General features: G+C 46.1%; 1 protein-coding gene across 3 annotated transcripts in view; it reads left to right on the top strand.

The window, feature by feature from the left end:
* Window positions 1-26887, top strand: part of LOC119180000 (uncharacterized) — a 287597-nt gene that overhangs the window by 200607 nt on the left and 60103 nt on the right. For all 3 annotated transcript variants that reach the window (XM_037431129.2, XM_075869824.1, XM_075869823.1), the window contains one exon: window positions 24416-24489. In XM_037431129.2, the coding sequence (XP_037287026.2) occupies window positions 24416-24489 (74 nt within the window). The remainder of the gene's footprint in view (window positions 1-24415; window positions 24490-26887) is intronic.

The following is a 26887-nucleotide window of genomic DNA, read 5'->3' as shown; positions in this document are numbered from 1 at the left end:
GCCAGCATCCATATCGAGTGTCACAAAAAGAACGGGAAATTCTCAAGAAGCAAGTGGAGGAGATGCTTTCGTATGATGTCATCCAGCCTTCGAATAGTTCATGGGCGTCCCCCGTAGTGCTCGTTAAGAAGAAAGACAACACACTTAGATTCTGTGTCGACTACCGAAACTGAAAAGTGTATCTATACACGATGTCTACCCACTGCCACGTATCGACGATGCAATTGATCGGCGGCCATCCGCAAAGTTTTTCTCCTCCTTAGATCTGGAAAGCGGATATTGGCAAATAGAGGTCGACGAGCGGTACCGTGAAAAAACGGCATTCGTAACACTGAATGGCCTCTGCGAATTCGAAGCGCTTCTATTCGGCCTCTGTTCCGCACCAGCGACGTTCCAGCAAATGATGGACACTGTCTTCGCGGAATTGAAATGGCAGTCATGCCTAGTGTATTCAAATAACGTGGTGGTATTCTCTGCAATGTTTGATCAACATCTAGAGCGACTACGCACAGTATTGGACGCCATCTAGTCAGCAAACTTCACAACCAAACCCAAAAAATGCCACTTCTGCTTCGAACAGCTGAGATTTCTTGGACATATCATTAGTTCTGACGGCGTTCGTCCGGATCACGAAAAACCAGCTGCTGTTCAGAGGTTCCCTACGCCCAGAGACAAGAAGTCTGTGCATCGATTTTTTTATTTATGGGCCTAATATGGGCGATTTGTGGAAATCTTCTCAAAGATTGGGGAACCTCTTACGAAACTAACAAAAGATTACGTGCCCTTCACATGGGAAAGCGAACAGAAAGCTTTTGACGAATAAAGAAAACGGCTATTGGGTTCACCAATACTTGGGCATTTTGATGAGAGAGCCGACACTGAAGTCAAAACCGATGCCAGCAACTTCGGCCTCGGCGCCATTCTGGTCCAGTGGCGAAATGGTCAAAAGAAAGTGTTATCCTGTGCCAGCCGCTAATTTTCAAAAGCTGAGGCAAACTACTCTGCAACTGAAAAACAGTGCCTCGCAGTCATCTGGGCAATAAACAATTTTCGGCCCTACCTTTATGGTAGACCGTTCAGAGCTGTCAGTGACCATCATGCTCTATGCTAGGTGGCAAATCTCAAGAATCCGTCAGGTCGACTAGCAAGATGGAGCCTTAGGCTGCAAGAACATGACTTTAGTGTCGTATAGAAATCTGGAAGGAAACACAGCGATGCCGACTGCCTACCACGCTCCTACACCGATCCAAGTGTAGCTGAAAAGGAAGACTTTTCGTTTCTAGGCGTTGTTGACGCATCCAAAATCGCTCAACAACAACGAGATTACTCGGATTTGCTGGCGCTAATACAACAACTGCAGGGTCTTGACGTCGAAGTCTCTTGCGTATTCTACAGAGGGCTCTCCATGTTCTGCCTTTAAGGAGGTGTCCTTTATAGGAGGAACTTTGAACGTAATGGTGAAACGTTTTTACAAGTGGTACCCACAGCCATGCAAGAAGAAATTCTGCATGCATGCCATGACGAGCCAAAATCTGGACACATGGTTGAGAGCCGAACATTCGTCAGAATGCGCCTGAAGTACTATTGGCCTAAGTTGTTCGCATCAGTGCAGCGCTACGTGGAAACTTGTCCTTATTATCAACAGCGCAAAACTCCACCCGTAAAACCAGCCGGCCTTCTCCAGTCTATAGATCCTCCGAATGCCCCTTTCCAACAAGTCGGCATAGACTTCCTGGACCTTTCCCGACATCGTGTGCAGGCGAGAAATGGGTAGTCGTAGCCACAGACTATTTGAACAGTTATGCTGCGACTGACGCTCTGTACAGTGAGACAGCTACCGAAGTCACCAAGTTCTTTGTGAACAACATAGAGCTCAGACATGGTGCGCCCATCGACGTTATTACGAATCGGGGCACCGCATTTACTATAGACCTAATGCAGTGCCCGATCCGCATGACAAATACAGAATAACAACCGCGTATCACCCTCAGTCAAATGGCCTAAATAATGCCTTAACAGAACTCTGTCTGAAATGAAATCAACGTATGTCGATGTTGAACATAAATAGTGGGATGAAGTATTACCCTACATAACACTCGCATATATTACAGCCGTCCAAGAAGCAACCTGCGTTGCCCCTTTCGAACTAGTATTCGGCCGAAGAGTGACCACCCCACTGGATGCCATGTTACCACTACGGGACGAAAGCAGCTATCCATCTGACTTAGATCACTTCTTGAAGAGAGCCGAAGAATCACGATACCGCATACGCCGCCAACAGCGCGTGGATTCTAGTCGGTACAACAAGCGACGAAGTGAAGCGTTTTATCATATCATAACAAAGTGTGGATATGGATCCCAGTGCATTGCAGCGGACTCTCTGAAAAGCTTCTTTGCCGATACTTTGGCCCTTATGAAGTACTCCACTGTATCAGCGACGTCACTTATAAAGTCAGATCCGCTGGACACGAGAGCTCAAGACGCCGCGATCCCACGGAAGTGGTACACGTAGTCCGCATGAAGCCTTATCATGACAGATCGTCGGAAAACGAGTCAGAGTGCGAATGTATCTTTTCACTGTCTCAAACATCGGGACGATGCGTCTGAGGAGAGTATAATGCCACCACAGGTTGACCACATTCATGTAGCTAGCCGCAATCATCGTGGCACGAGCACCAGGCGAGACCCGGCTGGCATGCGCCACGCGTTCGTGCGCTCGGGCTACGAGGAAGAGGAAGACAGTTGAACTTGTGCAACTCGACTACACGGACTTGGACGACCCTAGTCATTAGACTCGTGGGCACAAGTTCGCCTTAATAAAGACGCTTGCTTTTTAGCCTGTCTGCCTCAGCATCGCTACAATATCACAATATATTGTTACCACATATGTCGTTTAGGTATGTACCTCTGTATAGCGGGGAACAGAGTGGTGAAAGAAGAAGAGGACGTTCGGTCTAGGAAGCAGCAGCACAGAAGAAGCTCTTCCTTACATGGGTGGTCTTGACCAAGGATTAAGTAGTGATTTATTTTATAAGGCTTTCATAATTTCTTGGAGTGCAATAGTTGGTTCAGAAGTATTTTCGTGCAGTTTGGAGCAGACAGAATCCCCTATTCTTCGCCGCGACCAGGGATTTTTCTCTGGTCTGTGTCTATTCCTCCGCACGAGCTCCCAGGGGGTGTTTTCTTGCGTAACGGCATATCGTCTGTTCCTATGGCGCTAGTCCCTACCAATGAGGGCATCATTCGGTTGAAAAACCCGAACGCGATAAAAACAAAATTACGGTCAGCGACGGCCCACTTCCAGTCCATCACTGAGGTCGGCCAGTTGGGCAAAGAGGGTATATTCTGCTTTTCCCCGGACCAGTCCTGCGTGCAAGATCTTATAAAGTATACGATGTTTGCATCTAATCCGGTGAGCGCGGTTATTCTACCACATTTAGCATGTTCCGGAGGTCTAGTTCATGACGTTGGCGTCAACATGACACCAACTAAAATTCTAGAACTGTTTTCGCCAGCAGATGTTATTTCAGTTCATTGGTGCACACGTGTTGCTGACAAGAAGAAAATACCAACCGAGTCCGTCATAGTGACGTTTGAAGGAGCAGTCCGACAATCAGAAATGAATGCATGACCTATCATTTACCGAGTCGAACCTCTCTTCCTTCACCCTCTTCAATGTGTTAAGCGCTGGCGTTATGGACACACCATAAAAGGTTGCATGTCTTTTGTCACGTGCCGAGTATGTGGAGAAGGGAACGTTTCTGAATAGTGTCAAGTTAACAATGCAAAGTATTCCTTATGTAAGGGAGCTCATGCTCTGTTCTTTTTAAACTTTCCATCGAAGGCTCGTCAACTGCAACTTCTTGAAATAGCAGAACGTAGGCGATGCTCTCGTAAGCAACCAGTAGCTGGAATTCAAGCACGAAACTTAGAATATGCTTGCATTACAGCCCGTCATATACCAGATATGGAAGGGTCGCTCTCTTCTTTTAGTGCGGAAGCAATTGATAAAGCTATGGAAAAGGCGACAGATTGCCCATCTAAATGCCTTTATGAGGCATTGACTCATATACTCATGAACCAGATGGCTCACTTATTGGGCACAGCTGAAAATTTCAGTCCACTTATTCACAACAGCGAAATTAAAGGACCTTCATAGGAGGTAGTCTCAAATGCCTCGTCACAGGGTGCTCAAGTGCTGAACTCTCTTTGGGTCAAAGCGATGCTGCCCGGGAAGACATAATAAATATAGATGAAATGAAGATGGACGCCCGATCACTAAAGTTCCCAAGATCTCCTTTCAGAAAAAAAGGTACGCAATCTAGCCACCCAAAGTCCAAGAAATACCAAAAGGACAGCCCACCTAAGCCGACTTTCTAACAGGAAAAATATTAAGGCAATCACCGAAACAATTCTATCCAAACCACAGGGTCACTTGAAATTCTTCACAGGAATCATCAATGAATTCAATCAGCAGTAGCCTATCTATCATTCTTAGCATGAAAATTTAATCCAGATATAATTGCATTACAAGAAACCTAGCTTTCATTACGCAAGTGCGGCGCCTTGGAAATACGCACTGCGTAAAAGTGTTTTTCAAGGGAGATTGCATACCGTCCCACGTTAAAGTTGGACATTTTTGACATCCGGTTCGATCATTCATCCAAAAGCCACTTCAATGTCATCAGTGCTTCAGGCTAGGACACGTCAAGGGCGTATGCCCCAACTTACGACTGTGTCCCCACTGCGCTGAATCTCATGCTGAAGACGCCTGTCGAGCAACTACTCTGAAGTGCGCCAACTGCAGTGGTCCTCATGCTGCCTCGTCGAAAGACTGTCCTCGAATCCAAAAGAAGCGCGCGGTTCTCAGACAAATGGCCCGAGACAACTCAACACACAGGGAGGCAGCTGAAGTAGTCCGGCGTCGGCGTCGACGTCGGCATCATCGAAAGTCTTCAAAGAAGGCACATTCCCAAGACGCTCCTTCCTACTCTGTAGCGGTTCCATCCAGTAGCGCCGCTAAAGGGCCCACCCCTTCTACAAAAGAAACAGAGAAGCCTCCTTCTGTGGAGGAATGGCCCACGCTCCCGACGTGCTCTTCTGCCAAGGAACCTCTGCAAGTTGTGGCCACACAAGAGCCGTCTCCAACCATGGAAGATTTGCCTAAAACTTATCGTCAAGTGATCTCGGAGCTGCGTTCCCTTATAGAAGCCATCCGAGCGATATTAGTCGACATGAAGACACCATCTGCTCGAAGCGCACTTGGACTATTGGACGCCCTAAGCCCAGTGCTTGAATCTCTCAACTAGGAAGATGGCTACTCACACCTCAACATTTCTTAAAGAAGTCAAGGCTGCATCCGTCATCCAATGGAACGCCAGAGGACTAAAATCACGCCTTTCAGATTTTCGTCAGTTTGTGTTTACCAACGTGTTTCCAATTATCGTCATTTGTGAACCCAATTTGTCGAAAACAATAAGACTATCGGGGTACGAAGCTGTCATGTCTTCAACGAACGGTGCGTGCAGCAAAATCATCGTCTTTGTTCGTCGTGAACTGACGTATGTTGTGCAACCAATTGCACCTCACGATGACAATCAGTATGTCTGCATCACTGTGAAAAAGAACCAACTCGTGTTTACTCTCATAGGCGTTTATATATCACCGTCAAGTAATCTCAATTCCAGGAGATTAGCGGATATTTTGAGAGTGTGTCCTGCACCATGGGTCCTCATAGGTGATTTCAAAGCGCACAATCACGCATGGGGAAGTACACGGACAAATGCAAGAGGACGCAGGTTAGCAAATATCGCCTACAACTATGGCCTTACTCTCCTGAACGACGGTAGCCCCACTTTTCTTCGAGGGGTGACATACGGCAGCTGTCTCGACCTTGCTTTTGTCTCCAACTCCCTCGCGGGATACGTCAAGTGGTTTCCAGATGTTGAGAAACGAGGAAGTGATCACATTCCAATCTACCTTAACATCAAAGGCTTGTCTAGTTATGGTCCACGGACGACCATTCGAGCAGTCCAATGGACCAACTTCAAATCTGACATGGAAGATGCTTGCAGCAATGGCCTACGATCTGGGTTAGAGGAAACAATTAAGAGCACAATGCAAAACGCCACTCGCACGGTGAGGATATCTTCCACACGAAACGACTTTGATATAGAGTTGGAGCGACTCCGAGCACTGACACGCCGGGTGGAGCGTCGGTATCGGCGTACAAAATCAATTCACGATCTTAGGGCAGCCAGGAGCATGCAAAAGAAGATTCGGCGTCGCATGGATAGATTAGCGTTGGAACGATGGACAACGTTTTGCCAGTCACTAGACCCTCGCAAGCAACTCTCACACATTTGGAAAACGGTGCAAGGTCTGCGTCACCCTACGGAACAGCGCTTTCCATTCAAAGCGCTCGCGCTATTTCAAAGGAGGCCAGACATCGATGTCGCAGAAGATATCTGTGCGCAGATCGCCAACCAAGCCACTCGTCCAGATTCTCCAGTGAGAGGTGACGTCCCCCGTTCCCGTGACTACCACATGGACCTCCTTTTTACAATGGAGGAGCTCGAGGCGGCACTAGCTCTCTGCAGGCGTTCAACTTCTCCGGGCCCAGATGGTATTCCGTACCGAGCCTTGTGCAACCTTGGGGAAGGTGCAAGGAGAGAACTGTTGAGCCTCTACAACATCTCGTGGCAGCATGGCAATGTTCCTGATGACTGGAAAGTAAGCCGCTTGTTACCCATCTTGAAGCAGGGCAAATCCCCACTCGAACTAACCTCATACCGCCCAATAGCACTGGCCAGCTGCGTAGGGAAGATAATGGAACGGATTATACTAGGCCGCCTGGAGTGGTATCTTGAACACTACAAGATTTATCCAAATTCAATGGCTGGTTTCCGACGCGACCGCTCTTCTATTGACAATGTCGTTGATCTAGTTTCGTACGTTCAGCACGAAAGATCCCGTAAGCGAATATCTGCAGCTTTGTTTCTAGATGTGAAAGGCGCTTATGATAATGCACTACATGAAGCCATTTTGGGTGCTCTTGCAGTGGTTGGCCTTGGTGGTCGAGTCTTTCGGTGGATTTCGAGTTACCTGGCTGCAAGATCATTCTTTGTGTTAACAGAATATGGCCCAACTACGCGACGCTATACTTCCAGGGGTGTTCCTCAAGGCGGAGTTCTTAGCCCGACGCTATTTAATCTTGCACTAATTGGCCTTGCTGAATACTTGCCAAGAACCATTAAAATATCAATATACGCAGACGACATCTGTGTCTGGACATCGGCAGTCACACGTCCTCAGATACGTTCCTGGCTTCAAAAAGCAGCAACTATAATTGCCAACTACTTGTACAAACAAGGTCTCAGCATATCACCAGAAAAATGCGCCCTGGTGGCTTTCACTCGCAAAGCAAAGACCCCTTATGTCATCTCAATCTGTGGGCGACCGATTTCTTACGCTGAAACCCACCAGTTTCTGGGTATCATTATTGATAGGGACCTCTGTTGGAGTCCGCATGTGACCTATATGAAGAAGTGCCTGACCGCTGTTTCTCAACTGTTCAAGTTCCTGGCAGGAAAGACGTAGGGGATGTCAGTAGACGCAATGATGGAGCTCTACAGGGCCCTGTTTCTCGGTTTCCTCAGATATAGCTTGCCTGTGCTTAGCAATACCTGCAAGACCAATGTTCGTGTTTTACAGGCAGTACAAGTCCAAGCGCTGAGAGTGTGCCTCGGTCTGCCCAGATGTACGTCAACAGAAGCAACAATTGCAATTGCTGGTGACTATCCGATACAAACTCACATTGTTGTAGAAGTCTTGAGAACGCACATCCGATACTTCGCACGTGCCCCCGGCCATCACCTTGCACTGTTGCCTTCAGAGAGGCGCCAAGCATCGTTCGCCAAAATTATCGTGAAATACAACGATAAACTTCCCTCGGGCTTCACTCATGCATCTAAACCATCCATACCACCTTGGTGTCTTATTCGACCCACAGTGCATCTTAGTGTACCAGGGATCCGGAGGAAATCTGAGTTTTCATCACCCGTGCTGAAACAACTGTATCTTCTTCTTTTGCACGAGAAATATTCAGACAGCATACATGTATACACCGATGGTTCCACGAACCACCAGTGTTCGTCAGGGGCAGTAGTTACCACAGCAAGAGGTGTTACCATCAGCTTTAGGACTGACCACTCCACGGCATCTACAGCAGCGGAACTAGCTGCTTTGCGCGCTGCACTTTGTGTGGTCAATCGGGAACCACCGCAACAATGGTCGATTTTCAGCGACTCAAGGGCTGCCCTACAATCTGTGCTCTCAGCACTGCGTCGCGGCCCGTACGAACAGCTTGTTTTCGAAATTCGATGCCTTCTCCACACTTTACTCGAGAAAGGGCATCATGTGACGCTTCAATGGCTGCCAAGTCATTGCGGCATCATAGGAAACGAACATGCCGATACTTTCGCGCGGGCAGCCCTTGAAGGAACACGAAAAGAAGCCATACCACTTTCGAGGACTGATGCTGCCAGTAATCTTCGACGACTTGCGCGTGAAATCACGTTTTCACTATGGTGCCCACCAAGCATCGATACGAATCGTCAACACCACCTGTCCTATTTGATAGATCTCCGCATGCCCACTGGACTCGACCGAAGAGAAGCCACCCTACTTCATCGCGTATGGCTAGAAGTGGCATTTACAAAATTTTACTCCTTTGTCATAGGAATGGCCGACAACGTTCTCTGCGATGCCTGTCATTGCGAAGAGACGCTACACCACATCCTGTGTGACTGTCCATTGTATGAAATCCAGAGACAGACACTGGCGTCTGCTTTTGCGCGCATCGACAACAGCCAAATGTCTGTGGACACTATTCTGTCAAGTGCCCGAGAGAAGACACTGCAACAGAAGGCGACGAAAGCTCTGTTGAAATTCCTACGCGACACCGACTTGAACAAGCGACTGTAACAGCAATGTCACACACAGCGAAAGACAAGACTGGACTATGACTGAGTGTGCGCGCATGTGCTGCCAAATGTGCTGTTTCTATCTTCCCTCTCTGCTCTCTTTCATCTCCCCCATCCCTCCCCCACGTGCAGGGTAGCAAGCCGGCTGCCTATAGGCTGGTTAACCTCCTTGCCTTTCTTCTCCCTCTATTTTCCTGCCTAGCTTTCAGCACATCAGATCTCTTATTTAGATAGATATGAATCTTTTCGTCTGAACAGTCCACTGAAAGGGGGAGGTAGGACATTTTATAATAATAAATTAGGTCTAAAGGCTCAAACTGCGTATAAGTACAAGTCACTGGAAAGCGAAATTTTCGCCTTATAAATCACTTTGAAAGGTTGCCTGCCTTTCTTACTAGTCAATGCATACTTCCCTACATGGGTTCTAGACACACGATGTTGGGACATTGCACTCGCATCTCTTTGTGGAGATAAAATTTTGGTGAGAGAATTCAATTCCCACCATACCTGTTGGACTTTTAGAACCGATCATTGTGATAAACGGTTGTGGGAGTGGACGGCAGATAACAATTTCTCGTGCCTCAATTCCCAAACACCTACTATGATTAGTGGCATGTCTCGCTGAGCGTTGGATCTATGCTCTTTAGTTATTCCGTCACTAGTTCATCAGGACTGTCTTAGAGCGTGCCACCAACAGCGATCACTTGCCAGTAATATTTGATATTGTTTGTCCTACAACACAATCATGCAGTCAATATCGAGTATATCTAAATCTTAATAAATTTAGGCAAGATCTAGAATCTGCCTTGACCAGTAATTTTGCAGAGACAGAAGACACAAAAGGTATGACAATATGTGCGTTGCTCAAAAGAGCTTATAAAAAGCTGAATTTTTAGTGAATTCTGCAAACAGCACAAATCACAATTCATGTTGGAATCATGAGTGTGCACGGGATTACCGACGACGCCAGACAGTGTGGAAAAAACTTTTGTATAATCAGTGTTCACGTACTTGGCCCGTATAAAATTTTAATGCTGCAAATTTTGAGCGCACAAATTCCTTAGCTAAAAGCCAATGTGATAGAATGCATAATGACGATTTTTCAAATATTAAGAACAAAAGTGGCCTGTTTAGGTTCCTCAGATCGCGTAGAATTCTGCCATCTCCAACCAATGTAGACTGCGAAATCATGTCGCACGATGAGATGAAAAAAATCTTCGGAACTCATAGCAAAAGGCTTAGAGTGTCTATTCACATCATGAAAAGTGTATGATCTAATACATCCCATGGTAATAACAAATTTTACTGGAGTTACATTGGAAGAATTAGCTCAGGTTGTTCGGAATGCAACCTCATCTTCTCCCAGTCCAGATAGAATTACAGCTGCCATGATAAAACCATGATTTAAACTTTCGCCAGGTGACCTCCTGAGCACTGTAAATTATTTGTTAAGAAACCGCTGGGTTCCATACACTTGGAAATTAGAAAAAAATAATTCTGATACAGAAAAAACAAGGTGTTGGCTATTATATAGAAAACATAAGACCTTTTTCCCGTACTTGTAATATGGTAAAGCTTCTTGAGAAGGTGCTTTGTAAGAGATGAACAAGCTGTACGAAAGAAAATTAATTAGTAAACCCTAATAAATATGCTTCAAAGAATACTGTTCGATATGGTCTGCTCACTCTGATTTAAAAAACCGCATTCAACTTGCTCGCAAAAAAAGCAACGTGCTGCTCTAGTGACTTTGGACATAGCCAAATCCGATGGCAGTGGTAAATTTTCAGTGGTATTGAAGATACTTCTCATATCGATCGGATAAGAAGTATCTTCAGTATCACTGAAATAAAATGCCATTCAGGTTGGGAAAATTTTCAAGGACAAGATATTTTTTTGCTTTAAAAAGAGCTGCGCTTCGTCAAAATTTAAACAAACCCGCGGGGTCCCCCTAGGGGCAGTCTTGTCTCCAATATTATTCAACAACCTAACGAGGTTGTTGAATAATACTCACTGCCAGGATGTGCATGTATACGTGTATGCTGACGGTATGGTCTTCTTTGCAGCAGGCATTGACTTTGAGTCCTTATATAAAAATCTGCAGAGATATGTTAATTTGCTAGAGGGGTGACAAGAAACATTATATAAGTCACTAAATGTAAACAATAGTGCAATGTTGATATTTCTGTTAACAGATTCTATCTCAATATTTGTTTTAAAGAAAAGCCTATATTCCACGAGTTGAGTCGCTTAAATATTTAGGAAAGATTTATAATGATAAAGTCAACTGAACTCCTCACATAGAGAGTATGGCATGTAAGGATCAACTTGCCTTAGGCATGAATCGCAGATTGACCAGGCGGGGCTATTGTTCACGCAGTGGCACTCTGGGTATGACTGACAAAAAGTATATGCTTCCCATACAAGAATTTGAATGTGTGTCATTAGCAGGTGGCCCTGCTTATAAACCTAAGCCTTTAATTGTTTTGGAGCGTGAGGCCATATGACTATGCCTAGAGCTCTCTAAGATTGTTGCAAGCAATGTTTTGTACCAGGAAGCGGGCTTATCAACTCCGCCTTGTCAATGCCATGTGCTGACTGTTCAGACTATCTAAAATTCTATAGCTATTCGTTTAGACGATCAGAATATCTATTCATCGATGACCCAGACTATTTTCCTTGCTCATTGGCCACGTTTTCATACACCACAAAAAAATTTATTCCAAAGCAAACAAAAAAATAAACGTGAAAATTTCAGATGTAACAGCAGTAAACGTGCTAAATCAAACTCTTATCTTAAATATGATGAGATTTTTCTTGTAGGCGTAAATTTAAATTACACAGGGTTCTCAACAGCCGTTCGCAAGAGTATCTTGCACTCGTGGAAAGAAATAATGTGATAGCCACTGATCCTCCAGTATTGGCCGAAAAAGCAGGAGCAGGTATTTACTCTCCTTCACTTGACTAGTCATTTTCAGCAAGACTACCAGACTTCACACCTATTTTTGAAGCTAAACTTCTGGCAATTATTCTAGCACTACGAAAACTAACTTTGAACGTTCATACTGCTATAATAATTACAGACACTCTTTTTGTATGTACGTCACTGACAGCTTGAGGCATCAAAATCAGATGCCTTAGGGACATTCCTTACGCTAATTCCTCCACAGCTGAATCTCCTGAAATAATTATAGGCACCTGGACATTGCGGGTTAGAATTAAATTAAATGGCGTACTTGTTAACTCGAACGGCATTAAATGGCCCAATATTTTCTGTCCTTCCGGTGCTTGCCAGAATAATGGCGATAAAATATCAAAAATTTTCTCTCAGGACTGGTTCCATAGAATAAGTAACATCATGCACGGAGGTGAGACATTCATAATATCAATAAAGAACCGATTGGTGTATACTGAACAAATGGAAGTTGTGCTAACAAGATTACGATGCAGTGTGCCTTCTTTAAATCTATATTCACGCAGGGCTGGTCTGGACATACCTCCCCTGCGCAGGATTTTGCAGATCGGGAATCAATGAATCATTATTTTTTTCATGTTGCCATAAAAAAAACGCCTTTTTGTGATTCCATTCGCTAACCCTGGAATGCCCTTCACCATCGACAGTATACTATCTTTAGGGGCTCGGTTCTGGACTACAACTCCAGAAATGCCTTGGATGTCATATGTAGTTATCCTCAGGAAACAAAACGAATGCGCCTCTAAATTCCAATTTGTATATTTGTTAATAAAGTAATAATAAGAAAATTCCAAACATGAATTATAAACGCGTTAAATATTACAGCAATTCAATTCAAGATGTATATCATTCTGTATGTTCGGAATGGCCAAGAGTTATTGCACTCTTTCTGTATTGACGTGTGCTTTATTATCTTTCTGTTAAGATTACGTGCCATTTGAAAAGTCCTAATTATCATATCCTCAATTCTTGGACAATCTCCTTGAGTGAGCAAGAGCCATAGTGGAGGCATCATCATTCGCATCATCATCATCGTCCTCCTCCTCATCATCATCATCATCGTCGGCAAGAGGTCTCTGGTGCGTGTTCACTGAAAACTTTCGAGTCGACCATTACGTCACCTCTGAATAGACCCCTCTCGTAGGCATAACAAAGTAATGAAGGTGCCGGAGTACGACACGTCAACATACCACAGAGCCACAGCTGTTCTGAGGTCGCTGGACTCGTCGCCTTGACGGTCCGCCACTGACAACAGTCATCATGGCCCAAAGCGAAGGTCACGAATCAACCGCCTCAACCACGCACAGGTCTACACTGGCTACACCTAGGCATCACTACATTGAACCCCACCTGTTTGCGGGAATGGCAGGATGAGATGTGGACGCGTGGCTAACACATTACAAAAAGATGAGCCGGTAAAAGCACTGGAACTCTTTCGATGAACTGAATAACATCACGCTAGTTCTCACGGACACCACCCTGGTGTGGTACGAAAACCATGATGAGTTCTTGAAAAAAATGGACTCTTTTTGCTTAAGAACTGAAGAAGGGCTTTGTTAACTCCAACTCAAAAAAAGAAAGCGTGGAGCGGACTCTTGGGCAAATAGCTCAGACTCCAAGAGAAACGTGCACTACTTGTATAGAGGACGTTCTTAAGCTTTGGAAGATTATAAGCCCTCAGTTTTCTGAAGAAGGCAGGTTCGGACACTTCTTAAAAGGCATAGCGGAATACGGTTGCGATTCTCTGATAGGCAGGGTTGACCTCATCTTTGTTTCCGACGTCCAACATCAGGGCCGTACGCTTCAAAAACAGAAGACTCGTCGCATTGCCCCGAAATTAGGTAGGCTGGCGAATGGGACCCGCGGGAAGCGTGTCTTGAGAGATCCTAAGACCGCTATGAAAGGAATCTCCGGCCTCTGACCGCAGTGTAACACCACCACCTGCCTCTCGCGTCACACGATCACCGTCTCCTTAGTGCCACCACTCCTCGTCTTCTTAATGCCACCACTCCTCGTCGTTAGAAGGTCCCAAACAATTGACCCATATTCCTGAATATATTCCAAGACAGGCTATATATGTTGTGTACAATGGATCACAAGCTTCCTCAGGAAGGACCTTGGTGTGCTGTCACAACATTCACATCATATTACAAGCTTCCCAAAGATGCTTTCAACGAGATTGTGCGCAGACATACTCTATTTTAAACAAATTCCTAAATATTTGAAATTTTGAACGTCATTCCAACAAGATTGGTAGGTGTACTATGTCGGACGCTTATTCTAGTTCACCTTGTAAAGAGGACCCTGTAACAGAGTCATGAATCCGATGAAAGGAGCAGACCGTTGTTCAAAGTTAAAAGTGTTTCTTTGGCCGATCATGTGGCCGGTCAACGAAAAGTCAGATTACAGCAATACAGACTGGCACTGAGAACGGTAAACTGGGCGTCGGCCGTTCAACGACTGGCCAGCGATGAAGCACGTCTGCATTTATACATGTCCCGTTGAATATTCTAGCCATATTGCTGGTGGGCGCCTGAGCTCTGAAATAGTCTTGAGTGTTCGTATCTTGCGCATCATCTAAACAGAACAATCTACAACTTCACGAACCTTCTCAAGCAAAGAGGTGCAGTTTGTGCTCACTAATCTTGACAGGCTTTGTGGGCACAAACCAAATGAAGCAAGAGAAGTAATGTAGAACGCACATGGTATTAACCTCCTGCCCTAAAAAGGATGGCCCCGTGGTGAAAAGGGATGATGGGAAAAATAAATGCCACAAAAAAGCACAGTAATAAAAAAGCGCTTTATTAGAGAAACGAGAACGAAAAATGCGCTTCTCCGTTTCCTTCGCACGCATGAAATGACTTGAGGCGCATGAAGTGAACGTCTTTCGTCGCTCACACCACCGTTGAGAGTTAGTATTACTCTCTGCGACATCGTGATCGAGTGTCCCAAGACGCCGAACTACCCTATAAGGTCCGAAGTACCATCGTAAAATGTTTTCGCTCACTCTACGTTGGTGAAACAGCATTGATACCAAAACGGGGTCGTTAAACTATAATTCCAAGAAGTTTTTCGACGATTGTAACGGTGGCTGTCAGTCGTTTGTTTGTTTTTGATGCGCACGCGGGCAAGTTGTTGAGCTTCTTCGACGCGCTGGAGATACACAGTCATGTCGCTGTATGCTCCTCACTGACGTTGGGTAACAAGGCATCAAGCGTAGTGGCCGAGCTCCTTTCTTACCACAACGGGAACGGCATCATTGGCGTCGTTTCTTGCATGGCAGTTGTACGCGAAGGTGACGTGCGGAAGAATTGAATCGCACGTCTTGTGTGCAATCAACGTCGACCTACATGGTCAAAATATTAGGGACGGTATTAGGATACTTGCTGAGGCCATTGTTCTGTGGATGGTAGGCGGAGAACAGGTGGCATGTTGTCTCGCTGTTACTAGCGATTACTTGAGTTAGGCACGCTCTAATTGTCGTAAGTCTGTCAGTAATGATGACCAAAAAGCTCCATGATGCAGGATGATGTTTTTGACGAAGAACTTGGTTACGCTCAACCCTTTAGTCTGTGGGTTGTACACTGTCGTACGGCGATGACTTGTCTGGCTGTATGCCAAAATTACTTGAGTTAGGTCAGCAGTACATGCTTCACCTCTGTCTGTGATGAGGACCTCGGGGCATTGTGACGCAGGACAACGTTTTCGTTGAAGAATTGGGCTACCTCAGATGCACTACCTTTGGGCAGGGCTTTGGTCTCCGCAACGCGAATAAGGTAGTCAGTACCAACGACTATTCAATTGTTTTCACCAGCCGACGTCAGAAACAGCCCAAGCAAGTTCATACCGATTTGCTTGAACGATTGGTAACGCAGTTCGATGGGCTGCAAAAGTTCTGCAGGCCATTTTGACGGTGTCTCATGCCACTGACGGTCTCGACATCTCCTCAGGTAATGAGTGACGTCGGCGGTAAAGCATGGCCAGTAATACCTTGTCTTATCGCAAGCGTGCAAGAAACACAGAGGTGTAATGCAGTGGCATCGTCGTGTAGGCCTGTAGAATTTCTAGTCGAAAAGTGTAGATACCATAAGAAGGTACTCGGCTTGAAGGGGTGAGAAGTTCTTCTTTTAGAAAAGGTCACTTCACAGCGCAAAAGACGCAAGTGCACGTTTCAATACTTTTGGTTTATTGGCAGTCTTGCCATCGAGGAACTGAATTAGGGCCCAGAGTTCTGGTCGGCTCCCTACTGCTATGCCAAGTCGTTGTGACTTACCATTCTCAAGAAGCAGCCGCCACCCAGGTCGCCGGCTGCTGGTAAGTCGATGGTGGCACGAGACGGTCAGTGGGCGTCGGAGTGTTATCTTTCAGGCTTAAGAAAGACTGTAAGGTCATCTTGAAATCTCAGGCTCCATCATGCGGGGCGACCTGAAGGGTCCTTTAAGTTAGCTAGCCAACACAAAGCCTAATGGTCGCTCAACACTTTCAAGGGCCTGCCGAAAAGGTAGGGCCAAAACTTAGACGTAGCCCAGATGATAGCGACACGCTCCTTTTGGGTTGTGGAATAACTGGCTATTGCATTGGATAGCGACCACCTACCATAACTAATAACCCTTTCCAGTTAATCAGTCCTCTGCAAAAGATTAGCACCGAGTCCTACACTGGTATTGTCGGTGTGTATTTTTGTCGCGTCGAGTTTGTCGAAATACGCACGTAACAGAAAAATCTGCAGGTACTGTTTTAGTTCCTGAAATTCTTCATTTAGCGGCGTTTCTTAGTTGAATTCAACGACGCTCCTGGTAACGTTAGTGAGTGGCTCGGCAATACGGGTGAAGGGAATGGCCAACCGCCTCCAATAGACGCACAAGCTAAGGAATTGACATACGATCTTATTGTCCGTGAGCTGCAAGAAGGTGGCAATGGAAGCTATTTTCCGCGAGTTGGGGCGAACTGATAACTTGCTTATGACGTGGCTCAGCAACGAGGCGGCACTTTTCTGGTCTCAGAGCGAGTCCAGAGGTGTTGATCGCTTGCAGAACAGCTTCGAGGAACTGGAGGTGTTTGTCGATGTTTGAGGAAAACACACCGACGTCGTTTTGGTACACAACGCAAATCTGCTACTGCAAGTCCAAACGTACTGTACTCATAACGCGTTCGCAGGTAGCGCAGTCAGAGAAACTCTGAAAGGCATGACCTGCAAGGGGAGTAGGCAATCTTGTGTTATAAAAGCAGTCTAGCTGTGGTCTGTCCGGTCGACTTTGATTTGCCAGTAGCCGGTTTCGAGGTCCATCGATGAAAAGGATCAAGCGTGGTGGAGTCGACACAAGGCATCGTCTTCAGGGGGTGTGGATACACGCCCGTCCTCGTGACTTAGTTTAGGTGATGCTAGTCGATGCAGTACCGTAAGGTTCCATCTGTTTTTTTCATCAACACCACGGGTGATGCCCACAGACTCTTAGACAGTTTCATGATGTCATTGCTTAGCATTTCGTCGACTTGCCTTCTTATGGTCTTTAGTTCCCGCCTTGAAATTCTGTAAGGACTCTGACGTACTGGTCGGACCTTTCCTGCTTCTCTGAAAAGTTTTGACCGGGATCCACCGGATTTTCGATGACGACAAAAAGCTGTCCTTTTGTTTCAGGAGCAGGGCCTCGAGCTATTCTTGCTTATGCTTTGAAAGGCTCGGACTGATGTCGAAATCTGTGTGAGGAGCTTTGTTTCTCGGAGTAGGTTCTGAAGAATTGGCATGGGCGAAAGTAATAATGGCTTCCATAATTTCGTCGATGTAGGCGACCATAGTGCCTTTGTTCATGTGCTTGTACTCGTTGCAGAAATTCGTTAGCATAACTTTTGCGTTCCCTTTCCGCAGCTCGACGATACCTTTTGCAACACAAATCTGGCTGCCAAGGAACAAGTGCTCATTGCCCTCCATAATGCTTTCGAACCCTGCGGATGTTTCGGCACCAACCTAAATGATGACGCCTGAGCAAGGCGCAATAGTGACGCCGTCTTTCAGCACGATCAATCCATGATTCTAAAAGGACTTTTTTGGGCCAGTTGGTGCATACTTGCTGCAGAAGACTGAGGCGCAAAAAACATATCGTGAAGCAGGAAGAACATACGAGAAGAAAGAACAGCGCCAACTACCAACTGTTTAATGACCGCCTAGGAAACGCACAGGAAAGAAGGCAAAACCGCGCATGCGTGCACAGCCAACAAACATCGCACAGCGTCACGCTGGCACAACGTTATCTAAAAACTGCATTTCTGAAGCCAGCGAATATGTGCCGTTGTTTGAGAAAATGGTGATTCTTGATAGGAGCAAAAACAAACAGCTAGAGAGCTCTTGGAAGCCTATTTTATTAAAAAGAAAGGACCCGATTGTATCAGTGATACTTCTATTGTGTTGTACTCAACAGAAATGCAGTTTTCGGATAACGTAGTGCCTTGATCGTGATGCTGTGTGATGTTTGTTGGCTGTGCACGCATGTGCAATCTTGTTTTCTTTCCTGTTCGTTTCCCAGACAGTCAATAGACAGTTGGGAGTTCGCGCTGTTCTTTCTCCTCGGCGGCTTTTCCTGCTTCACGATATGTTTTTTGCGCCTCAGTTTTCTGCAGCAAATCCCTGATTTCATTGTGTTACGCGGGTTGGCAGCGTGTTTGGGAGGTTAGTGTTATTGACTCAGACCTAGGGAGATGAAGGCACCGTGTTGCCTTAGGAAGTCAATTACAAATACGACATCTTTGAAGCAGTATTGAAAGATTGCAGAGCTGACAGGATGGCTCTGGTAATTGTTGGTTGCTCTTGCTGTGCAGACTACAATCACCATTATTACGTGACCTCCTGCAGTCGGAATTTCCGGGCCTTCCTATGCAGTCTTCTCTTTCTTCAACTTTGTTGCAGAAGTTTTTTAAATGTGGACTCTGTCAACGGCCCCGAGTAGGGCTGGTGTACTGCCTGCGTTGCGGTGCCATGTAGCGGCCTGGCGACGGAGAACAGAATGGTCTTCGGGGTGTCTGCTACGCTCCTGAGAGGTAATCGGTGAGTCTCAAATCGGCAACTTTCCAGGAACGGAGGGCGAAGAAGTGGATGAGTGGTTTAAACTCTACGAGATCGTCAGCGAAAATCACAGGGGGACCCAACCTTAATGCTGGCAACATCATAATTTATTTGAAAGAAACAGCCAAGGCATGGTTTAATAACAATGTGGACAAAATCACAAGCTGGGACGTGTGCAAGACCAACTTACGTGAGTTGTTTGGTCAATCTGCCGGCAGCAAGCAGGCCGCTGGGAAAGAACTTGACACACGTGTGATTGATTGATTTATGGGGTTTAACGTCCCAAAACCACCATTGGTTATGAGAGACGCCGTAGTGGAGGGCACCGGAAATTTCGACCACCTGGGGTTCTTTAACGTGCACCCAAATCTGAGCACACGGGCCTACAACATTGGCGCCTCCATCAGAAATGCAGCCGCCGCAGCCGGGAATCGATCCAGCAACCTGCGGATCAGCAGCCAAGTACCTTAGCCACTAGACCACCACGCTGGGGCAGCACACGCGTGCAGACGTCCACGGAGTCTTACTTCACGTATGTACAAGATGTGATGAACCTTTGCCGAAACGTTGACCGAACCATGGCTGAAGCCGACAAGGTAGCGCACGTGCTCAAGAGCATCGCAGACGATCCATTCAAACTCCTTGTGTTCAAAAGCTGTTCCACCATTCAAGATGTTATCTTGGAGTACCAACGCTTTCAAGAGGCTAAGAGCCGTCGCATTGCCCACCACTTTATGCGCTTTCCATACACTGCTGCGACGTCAACTTGGGAGGATCTCCGTATAGTTACCCAGCCCAATTCACACTCCGACATACGAGAATCGTACGCCGCGAAATCGAGGCCATATCACCCCCACCCTTGAGAGCACTAGCACTGAGTGATCCTCAGCCGACCATATCGCTAATACAGACCGTTTTTCACCAAGAATTGGCCAACGAGAGTATTCACATGGTTTGTTCTGTGCACCGTCTCGACGCAGTCAGTTCATCTACCTCCAGCCACCCACAGCATTATTGCCTCCCTGGTCCACGTAACCGTGACCCAAATGCGTGGAGGACGCTTAACGACAGGCCGATTTGCTTTCGATGTAAACGAGTGGGACACGTTTCCGTCATTGCCGAAGCACGTGGACATCACCGTATCGGGCAAACTCAAGCTTACCCAGCACCTTCACCAATATGTTACGTGAAGGCACACGGCAAACTAGGCGTTTGAATATATATTTGCACTGCGCCAAGGTGCAAGCCAAGATGCAGAACAAAAGCTGTGCCCTGCCCCATAATCACGTCGTTTTTTCTCAGTGCCTATCTAACCACTTTAGCGGGACATTGTCTCTTAATAATATCTTCAGGTCGTTTACCCCGCTGTAGAGGCGGCGCGTGCACGTCGAAACTACGTAGCCCCATTCGCTGGTGCAGGCAGTGGCGGAAGGTGTCCCCAGCTTAACCGCAGCGGTCGCATAGGGGGTGGGGGTCAGGGGCGCGTAAGACGTTGGCCTTCCTGAGAGCGTAGCGCTCATTGGCAGGTAGGTCGTATAGCGTCGGTGGTGGTGCTGGTGAAGTCTGGTGGTGGAACTGTGGTAGGGCAATGTCTTGACATGGCCTTTCAGAAGCGTCATGGCGGACTGTAGCAGCGTAGCTCATAGCTTCCCCCCCCCCCCCAGGCTGCGGTGCTTCAGGGGCTCCAAGGAATTGTCTAACTTCCTCACCGCCAATGTCGGCGATTGAATTACCTCGAAACTGGGGCGAAAGTAACATCTTGCGCATCTCCTCCCACACGATCGCTCGGGTGTTCGCGTGCAGGTGGTTGGTGCTGAGGAATTTGGCCTCGGAATAGTTGACTGTAGGAGAGGGCGGTTACACTGTCTTGTGCACATCTGCTGTCTTGTACGCACCTTGTTCCACTGTCTTGTGCGTTTGAGAGTTGGTGCTTCTTGAGCTGTAGAAATTCATATTTGTGCATTGAAAGTGAACCATATGACCATGAAGGCGAGGATTATGAAGAAATCAATGAACAGAGCATGTGCCGCAGTCATGATATTTTTCTGGTAACACAGCATCCGCTACATTGAGCTACAATAGGATCGCCCAGAAAAGCTAAAGAACAACATTAAGTTAGGCGCACACTACCAAGAACCTAACGTCGAAGAATACAGGTAGATTAGGCGACTATATGGGGTTTCATTATAATACATGACACAAGACTTATACACTCTTGCAATTTCTGTGCATTTGTGTCGCTTTCTTCTTTCGGCTTCTATCAAAGCACTGTTTCCTATGTTTATCGCGAAACCTACGCTTCCCCATATTTTTGATGAGGAAGTGCTTCTGAATTTTTGTGTTGAAACAATACATAAGCAGTATCCACTGCATTTCCGACAAGTAATAAACCTACCCTCATTACATCCACGCTGCACACGATATATTCAGAAGACTGAGTGTTCGGCGGCACCTTCTTTTCATATATTTACAGCTGAAGTATTGCAGGTTGTCTATGTGAATTCGACAAGGAAAGTACCTGCACAACAGTCGCTGTACTTATGTTACGTCCCTCTACAGGAATAGCCGAAAGACTATTTATTTATTCCGTGCTCTTTGGGCACCGAGAATTCCAGAGCAACGTTATAACCTTTACTTCAGAGGAGAGTTGAGGGAACTAAAACAGTGGTTGGCTGTAAAAGCCTGCGTATTCAGGCAACTTACGCTCATGCGAGATGAGCTGCACGAAAATAAACAGAACGAGGCGTACATCCTTGGTGTCTGTTATGCATATAGGCTTATTACACTTACAAAATATCTTTAGAAACGGCGAAACGAAACGTTTTATAAGGCGCTACAGAAAACCGACAAATGCGAGACAAAGTGTAAACACACAAACACACGCACACTGATGCACAAAGCAACATATCATCTTAGCACTCATGCGGCCCATTACAACTCCTATTATTCTAACGAAATAGGAAATTCATAACTTATTGAAGAATACTTCCGAGCCGTTGTGCAGGGATGGGGCGGAGGCTCAACACAACAACTGGGGTGTAATGCAAGATGGCCAGAGCTTCTCGGGCAGCCGAGTTTTCTCTGAGCTCGCTTGTGGTGGCCGTGACATGAAGACAGTGCGGAGAGCGTGATATCAGCGTTGACAAAAATGACGTGGCAGTAAAAAAAGTGGCAGTAAAAAAAAACTTGTAGGACACTTTAGATGGTTATCAAATAAGCGCCACGTGTGAGCACGTCAGCGCCACCACCCATTAAACATTTTAGCAGTGCAGCGACGTCAGTGTGGTTATCGTGCTGTATTTCTGTCAACTTAACCCACGCCTGCCACTGGTGTGTCCATAGGCATATGTTCTCTTTGGCACAGGTTATTTTGTTCCACCTGCAGCATTTAAATATCAACTCTCGAAGGCAGCAAGGGTGCACATGCAGCACTATCGTGCTGCTCGTTATGCTTCAATCAAGTATTGCAGATATATATAAAAACAGGGCGTCACCAGCGGCGCTGGCGTCTTGTCGGCAACGCGGCTGTGATTAGATATGTCGTGAACGTGGTGAAATTTATTATTAGGCATTGTAGCCGCTTCTTGATATCTTTTTACTTCAGCGTGCGTGTGTGCAAGGTCTGCGCAATACAGCTGATAGGTTAGTCGTGCCGCTCGACGTCAGTACTGCTCCTCGGCAAGAGAAAACTTGGTGGACCTACCCGATATTCGTGCCAGGCATCTGCCAATCAAACTGATGAACGCGTGAACTCGCATACAAACTTGTTGATTCTGAGAAGGCGTGATATCAACTCTGAACTCTAAAGGTGCCGGTGCGACTGTCAAGTGTTTCATGCAATGAACACTGACTGGCAGCTTCTTTGCATATAAAATAATTTAGTGAGCTTCCGCTACTTATGCAAGACTGAAGCCATAAAGGAGTTTGTCATAGCCTGAACTTTTGCACCTTTTAAGTTGATTGTCTTCTTATGTACTTGGTCAGCTTCGAAGTAACGACCGTATCAATTCTGTCGTAATTTTGATTGTGCTAATTGGCTGACGCTTAACAACCAATACACTGAGCTGCCTTGTCTTCATTGATGAGCTTTTATTAAAGGGTAATTATCTCAGTCTCAGTTGTTGAGGCCGTGATCAATGTCGACCTATTAAACTTAATTCTCATTATCAGGATACTAATTCTCATCATATTCGTAAGGGCTAATCAGCATGGTTTTACTCAACCTACTCATGAGTAACGTCGTGGTAACTAACAGAGTTTCGTTAGCTCATCAAATGGCGTGCTTTACTTAGCCAGGTTCTAGCTTTACATGGCTTCATTAGCATGGTATTCTTAAGATGTGGCTGAATTACCTCGGCTTTACCATGGCTTGGCGTAATTAGCTTGCTCATAGCACATCCTGGACTAACTAGTCAAGTATGCTGTCAAGCCGAAAAATCACAGCATATATCCACGAAGTGAATGATGATGAGTGGGACGACGCTTCGAAGAGTTTTATTGGTAAACTTTTAATCGTCCGTCCATTCATCTGTCTGTCTGTCTGTCTGCCCGTCTGTCTCCATCCGTTCGTCCATCCACACCTGCGAGTGAGTAATTAACCTGGCCGTAACGTCCTACAGACCAGTTATGGATAGACCCACGGCTTTAGGAGCTTCGTCACTAATAGCTAATGAACCGGCCGCACATGCTCAGGTGCTAGCGGGCGATGACAACAACGACGACTCACTTCGGCCGAGCAGCACACTAGAATGCACAGGCTGACCATGATGATTAATAAATGCCCTCGGTCTAACCTATGGTCGCGTTGTTGTAAGATCCTCGGCTGGTCCTGATCTTAGTGGCCACCATGCGAATTATTTTAAAAAACGTTAGTGCAGGCGTTAAAAGCTTCAAAGTCAATTTAAACACCACGTGCCTTTGAAAACATCATCACGAAATGTTTCTGACACATTTATTGCATGGGTGCACTTCTGCTCTCAGTGGAACGACTAACAGATGAAATAAGAAGCCTGTGGTTTGAAGACACCAAACAACTTAGCTGCCCTTGACGCGATGACTGGTTCCATCGAAGCGAATGGCTCGTTCTTAAGGGGGTGTCACCAGAACTCGGGAAGATGCCGAGTTTCGCGAAACTCAGCTGATCCCAAATAGCGCCCCTGCTTTCTTAGCTGAAAACAAAAAACACTTCTATTATGCTTAGCAAATGTTTTGCTTTCGTGTAGCCTCGGAAATAGTTTTAGCACACATTTTTACTGCGACTGCATGTGCAATTCGCGTGTGCCGAAACACAAATCAATGCAAAGAGTTTTCTGTAAATAATATCGCATAGGAATGAAGGTCGAAATAACACTTGAGTTTTCTCTAACCTGTGCCGAAACCATTCAACATTTTTTTTCTTTGCAGAAAAGAAAATGCCGAATTCGAAGTAGTTGTCAAGGACGAAGTTACCAGAGTCTCCGCCAATGCTATTGAAGGAAGTAAGAGGTTTCTTCTGAAGCTCATTTTATCACAATGATTTATATATTATTACTACCGTGAGCATGTAATTGTTTTATGTGTACATATCATATTTCATATGAGCTGAATTATTTGCCAACTTCAATTGAGCGATGTTAGGCAAGTAATTAAGGAAACAATGGTACACAGAACAATCGAAAAAAGAAACTGAACTACTTATTCACAGAGAGTAGTTTAAATGCAATAAAGTGTATAGTCAAGCATAAGATATGCACGCATTATGAGGACCAAGGGCGTAAAAATAGCAGTGCTCGAGGATATCGTAATGTAGGCGTACGTGACGAAAGGCAGTATAGCGTCCCAAGGCGTGTGGTCAGTGGCGATGTACTACGAAAGCATGTCGCCGAGTGTGCGGTTTGGTGAGGCCACTTCTGCAGGTTGTAAGCAGTACTTTTTTTCGCGAACACAATAGCACTCCTTCAGAATGGCTTTGACAACTGCCGCCAGGAAGACATTGCCTCGATCGCTGAGATGCTCCTGGGGTGCACCATGACGCAGTATGAATTAGGGCAGAAGAAATGAAACAACATCGCGTGCAGAACCCGCAGGATGATCGGTTCTTTTGGTGTATTGTAATAAACGCTCTACGGTGATGATAGCACAGCTGTTAGCAGCTGACGTATGGGGGATTCGTGCATACGAATCAATGCCCACGCACCCAAACACATGAGTAGACCGAACGAAAGTAGCGGCTCGCAACAAGTGTGTTGATGGCTCCAGGCATCGGCGATCGAGATAGGAGCGAACGAAAGTAGTGGTACATCCCTCGCCAGAAGCAGCATTTCTGAATACGGGACAACTTTTGGATACCGCAGAGTGCAACTCTTGCAGATTATAGTGGAAGGACTCATGTGTTTACGAACGCAGACTGCGTGGTATTACGAGAAGCCACTGCCGACCATTGGTGTAGTAACTGAGCTGCTGCAAGAGGGCATCACGTATGCTCAAATAGTGAGCTTAACAATACGAGGCGCACGTGCATGGAGCTGCAGATGAATGAAAATGCGAGTGATTCAAAGATTCTTTCGCTGTTCGGTAACGCTGATGTAAACAATGACCAGAAAAACGGCAATGAAGGATACTGAGCAGAAACCAGGGATACCAAGCAAAGTGCAGGGAGCCCGTATGTAATGCTGTTGCTAGCGAAGAGTCTAGCAGGCTTGACGCCCTTAGGTATCCTTCAATATTGTCAGTCAGTATAGTGCGTAATTATCGGTGACGACATCGAACAGGCGACCATACAAATGTGGTCGAAACTTTGTATAAACAATCACCAGGCTGTCTATTTTTTCACAGTGTAAGTCGTCTCGGCTCTGGTGAGCATACGGCTTGCACTTGCTACGACATACTTGAAGAATCCTGGTTAGCCCCGCGCCGGAGCACATCCGAGGCGTACACTGCTGACGTCCGTGTGCGCCTTCGTTCGAGCCGTAGGGTCGTAGTAGCGTAGACATATTTGGAGAATCCTGGTTAGCCCGGCGCCGGAGCACCTCCGAGGCCTACACTGCTGGCGTCCGTGTGCGCCTTCGCTCGAGCCGTAGGGTCACAGTAGCGTAGTATGGGAGGAGACCTCAACAAATGGTGGTGCATTGCGAACGCTTCGTCACATTTGGAGGAGCACTTAATGAGCAGCCCTTTACTTTGACGGAACTTCGTCATCGCTTTTATGATCCTCGCGAAAATTCGTACGAATTTCTCAAAGTAGAAGCGGGAGACTACAAAACTGCGCAGTTATTTAATGGACACAGGCTTTCGAAATTGAGCCACAAGCCGAAGCTTGGCCTAATATGGAGGCATTGCCCTCTTGGACGCGATCTATTCTGAGATTGTGAGTCACTGTGCTGCAAATCAGCCGGCAACGCTCGCATCTGTGACAACTTCTTTCAAACATTGAAGACGCATTGTGAAATCTAGAGAGCTAAGACGAACGTCTTAATAGTTTTATATATCAATAATGTTTTTCGTAATATGCCTTTTTGAGTATTTGGCGTATATATCCTCTACTTATACAGTCGTTTCATAGCGCGTGCTTTTTTTGTTTGAATATTCAATCCCTGTGACCAACACATTTTTTCCTAATATATTCGCCCAGTAACGTTTTTTTTATACTTTGTGCATACTTTTTCAAACGTATAGCAGAATATAATGGCGAAGGCTTTTAAGGGATCTGGTGTGTCTGCCCGCTTTACTTCTTTTTCCCAATTTATTTCAACAGTACTTGTTGTCCCCGGTGCAAGAATACTTTAGGCGAGTGAACGCCGCAGAGTGAGCGCTTGGCGCGGAGGGACTGGTTATGTTCTCGTTCGCGGTGTGCCAATAGATGGTTCGCCAGACTGAGGAGCGTGGCGGGCTGCTGAG

The sequence above is a fragment of the Rhipicephalus microplus genome, chromosome 7 (genome assembly GCF_043290135.1).
Source record: "Rhipicephalus microplus isolate Deutch F79 chromosome 7, USDA_Rmic, whole genome shotgun sequence".
NCBI classification, from domain to species: domain Eukaryota; kingdom Metazoa; phylum Arthropoda; class Arachnida; order Ixodida; family Ixodidae; genus Rhipicephalus; species Rhipicephalus microplus.
This window is presented reverse-complemented; position numbering and strand designations above follow the sequence as displayed.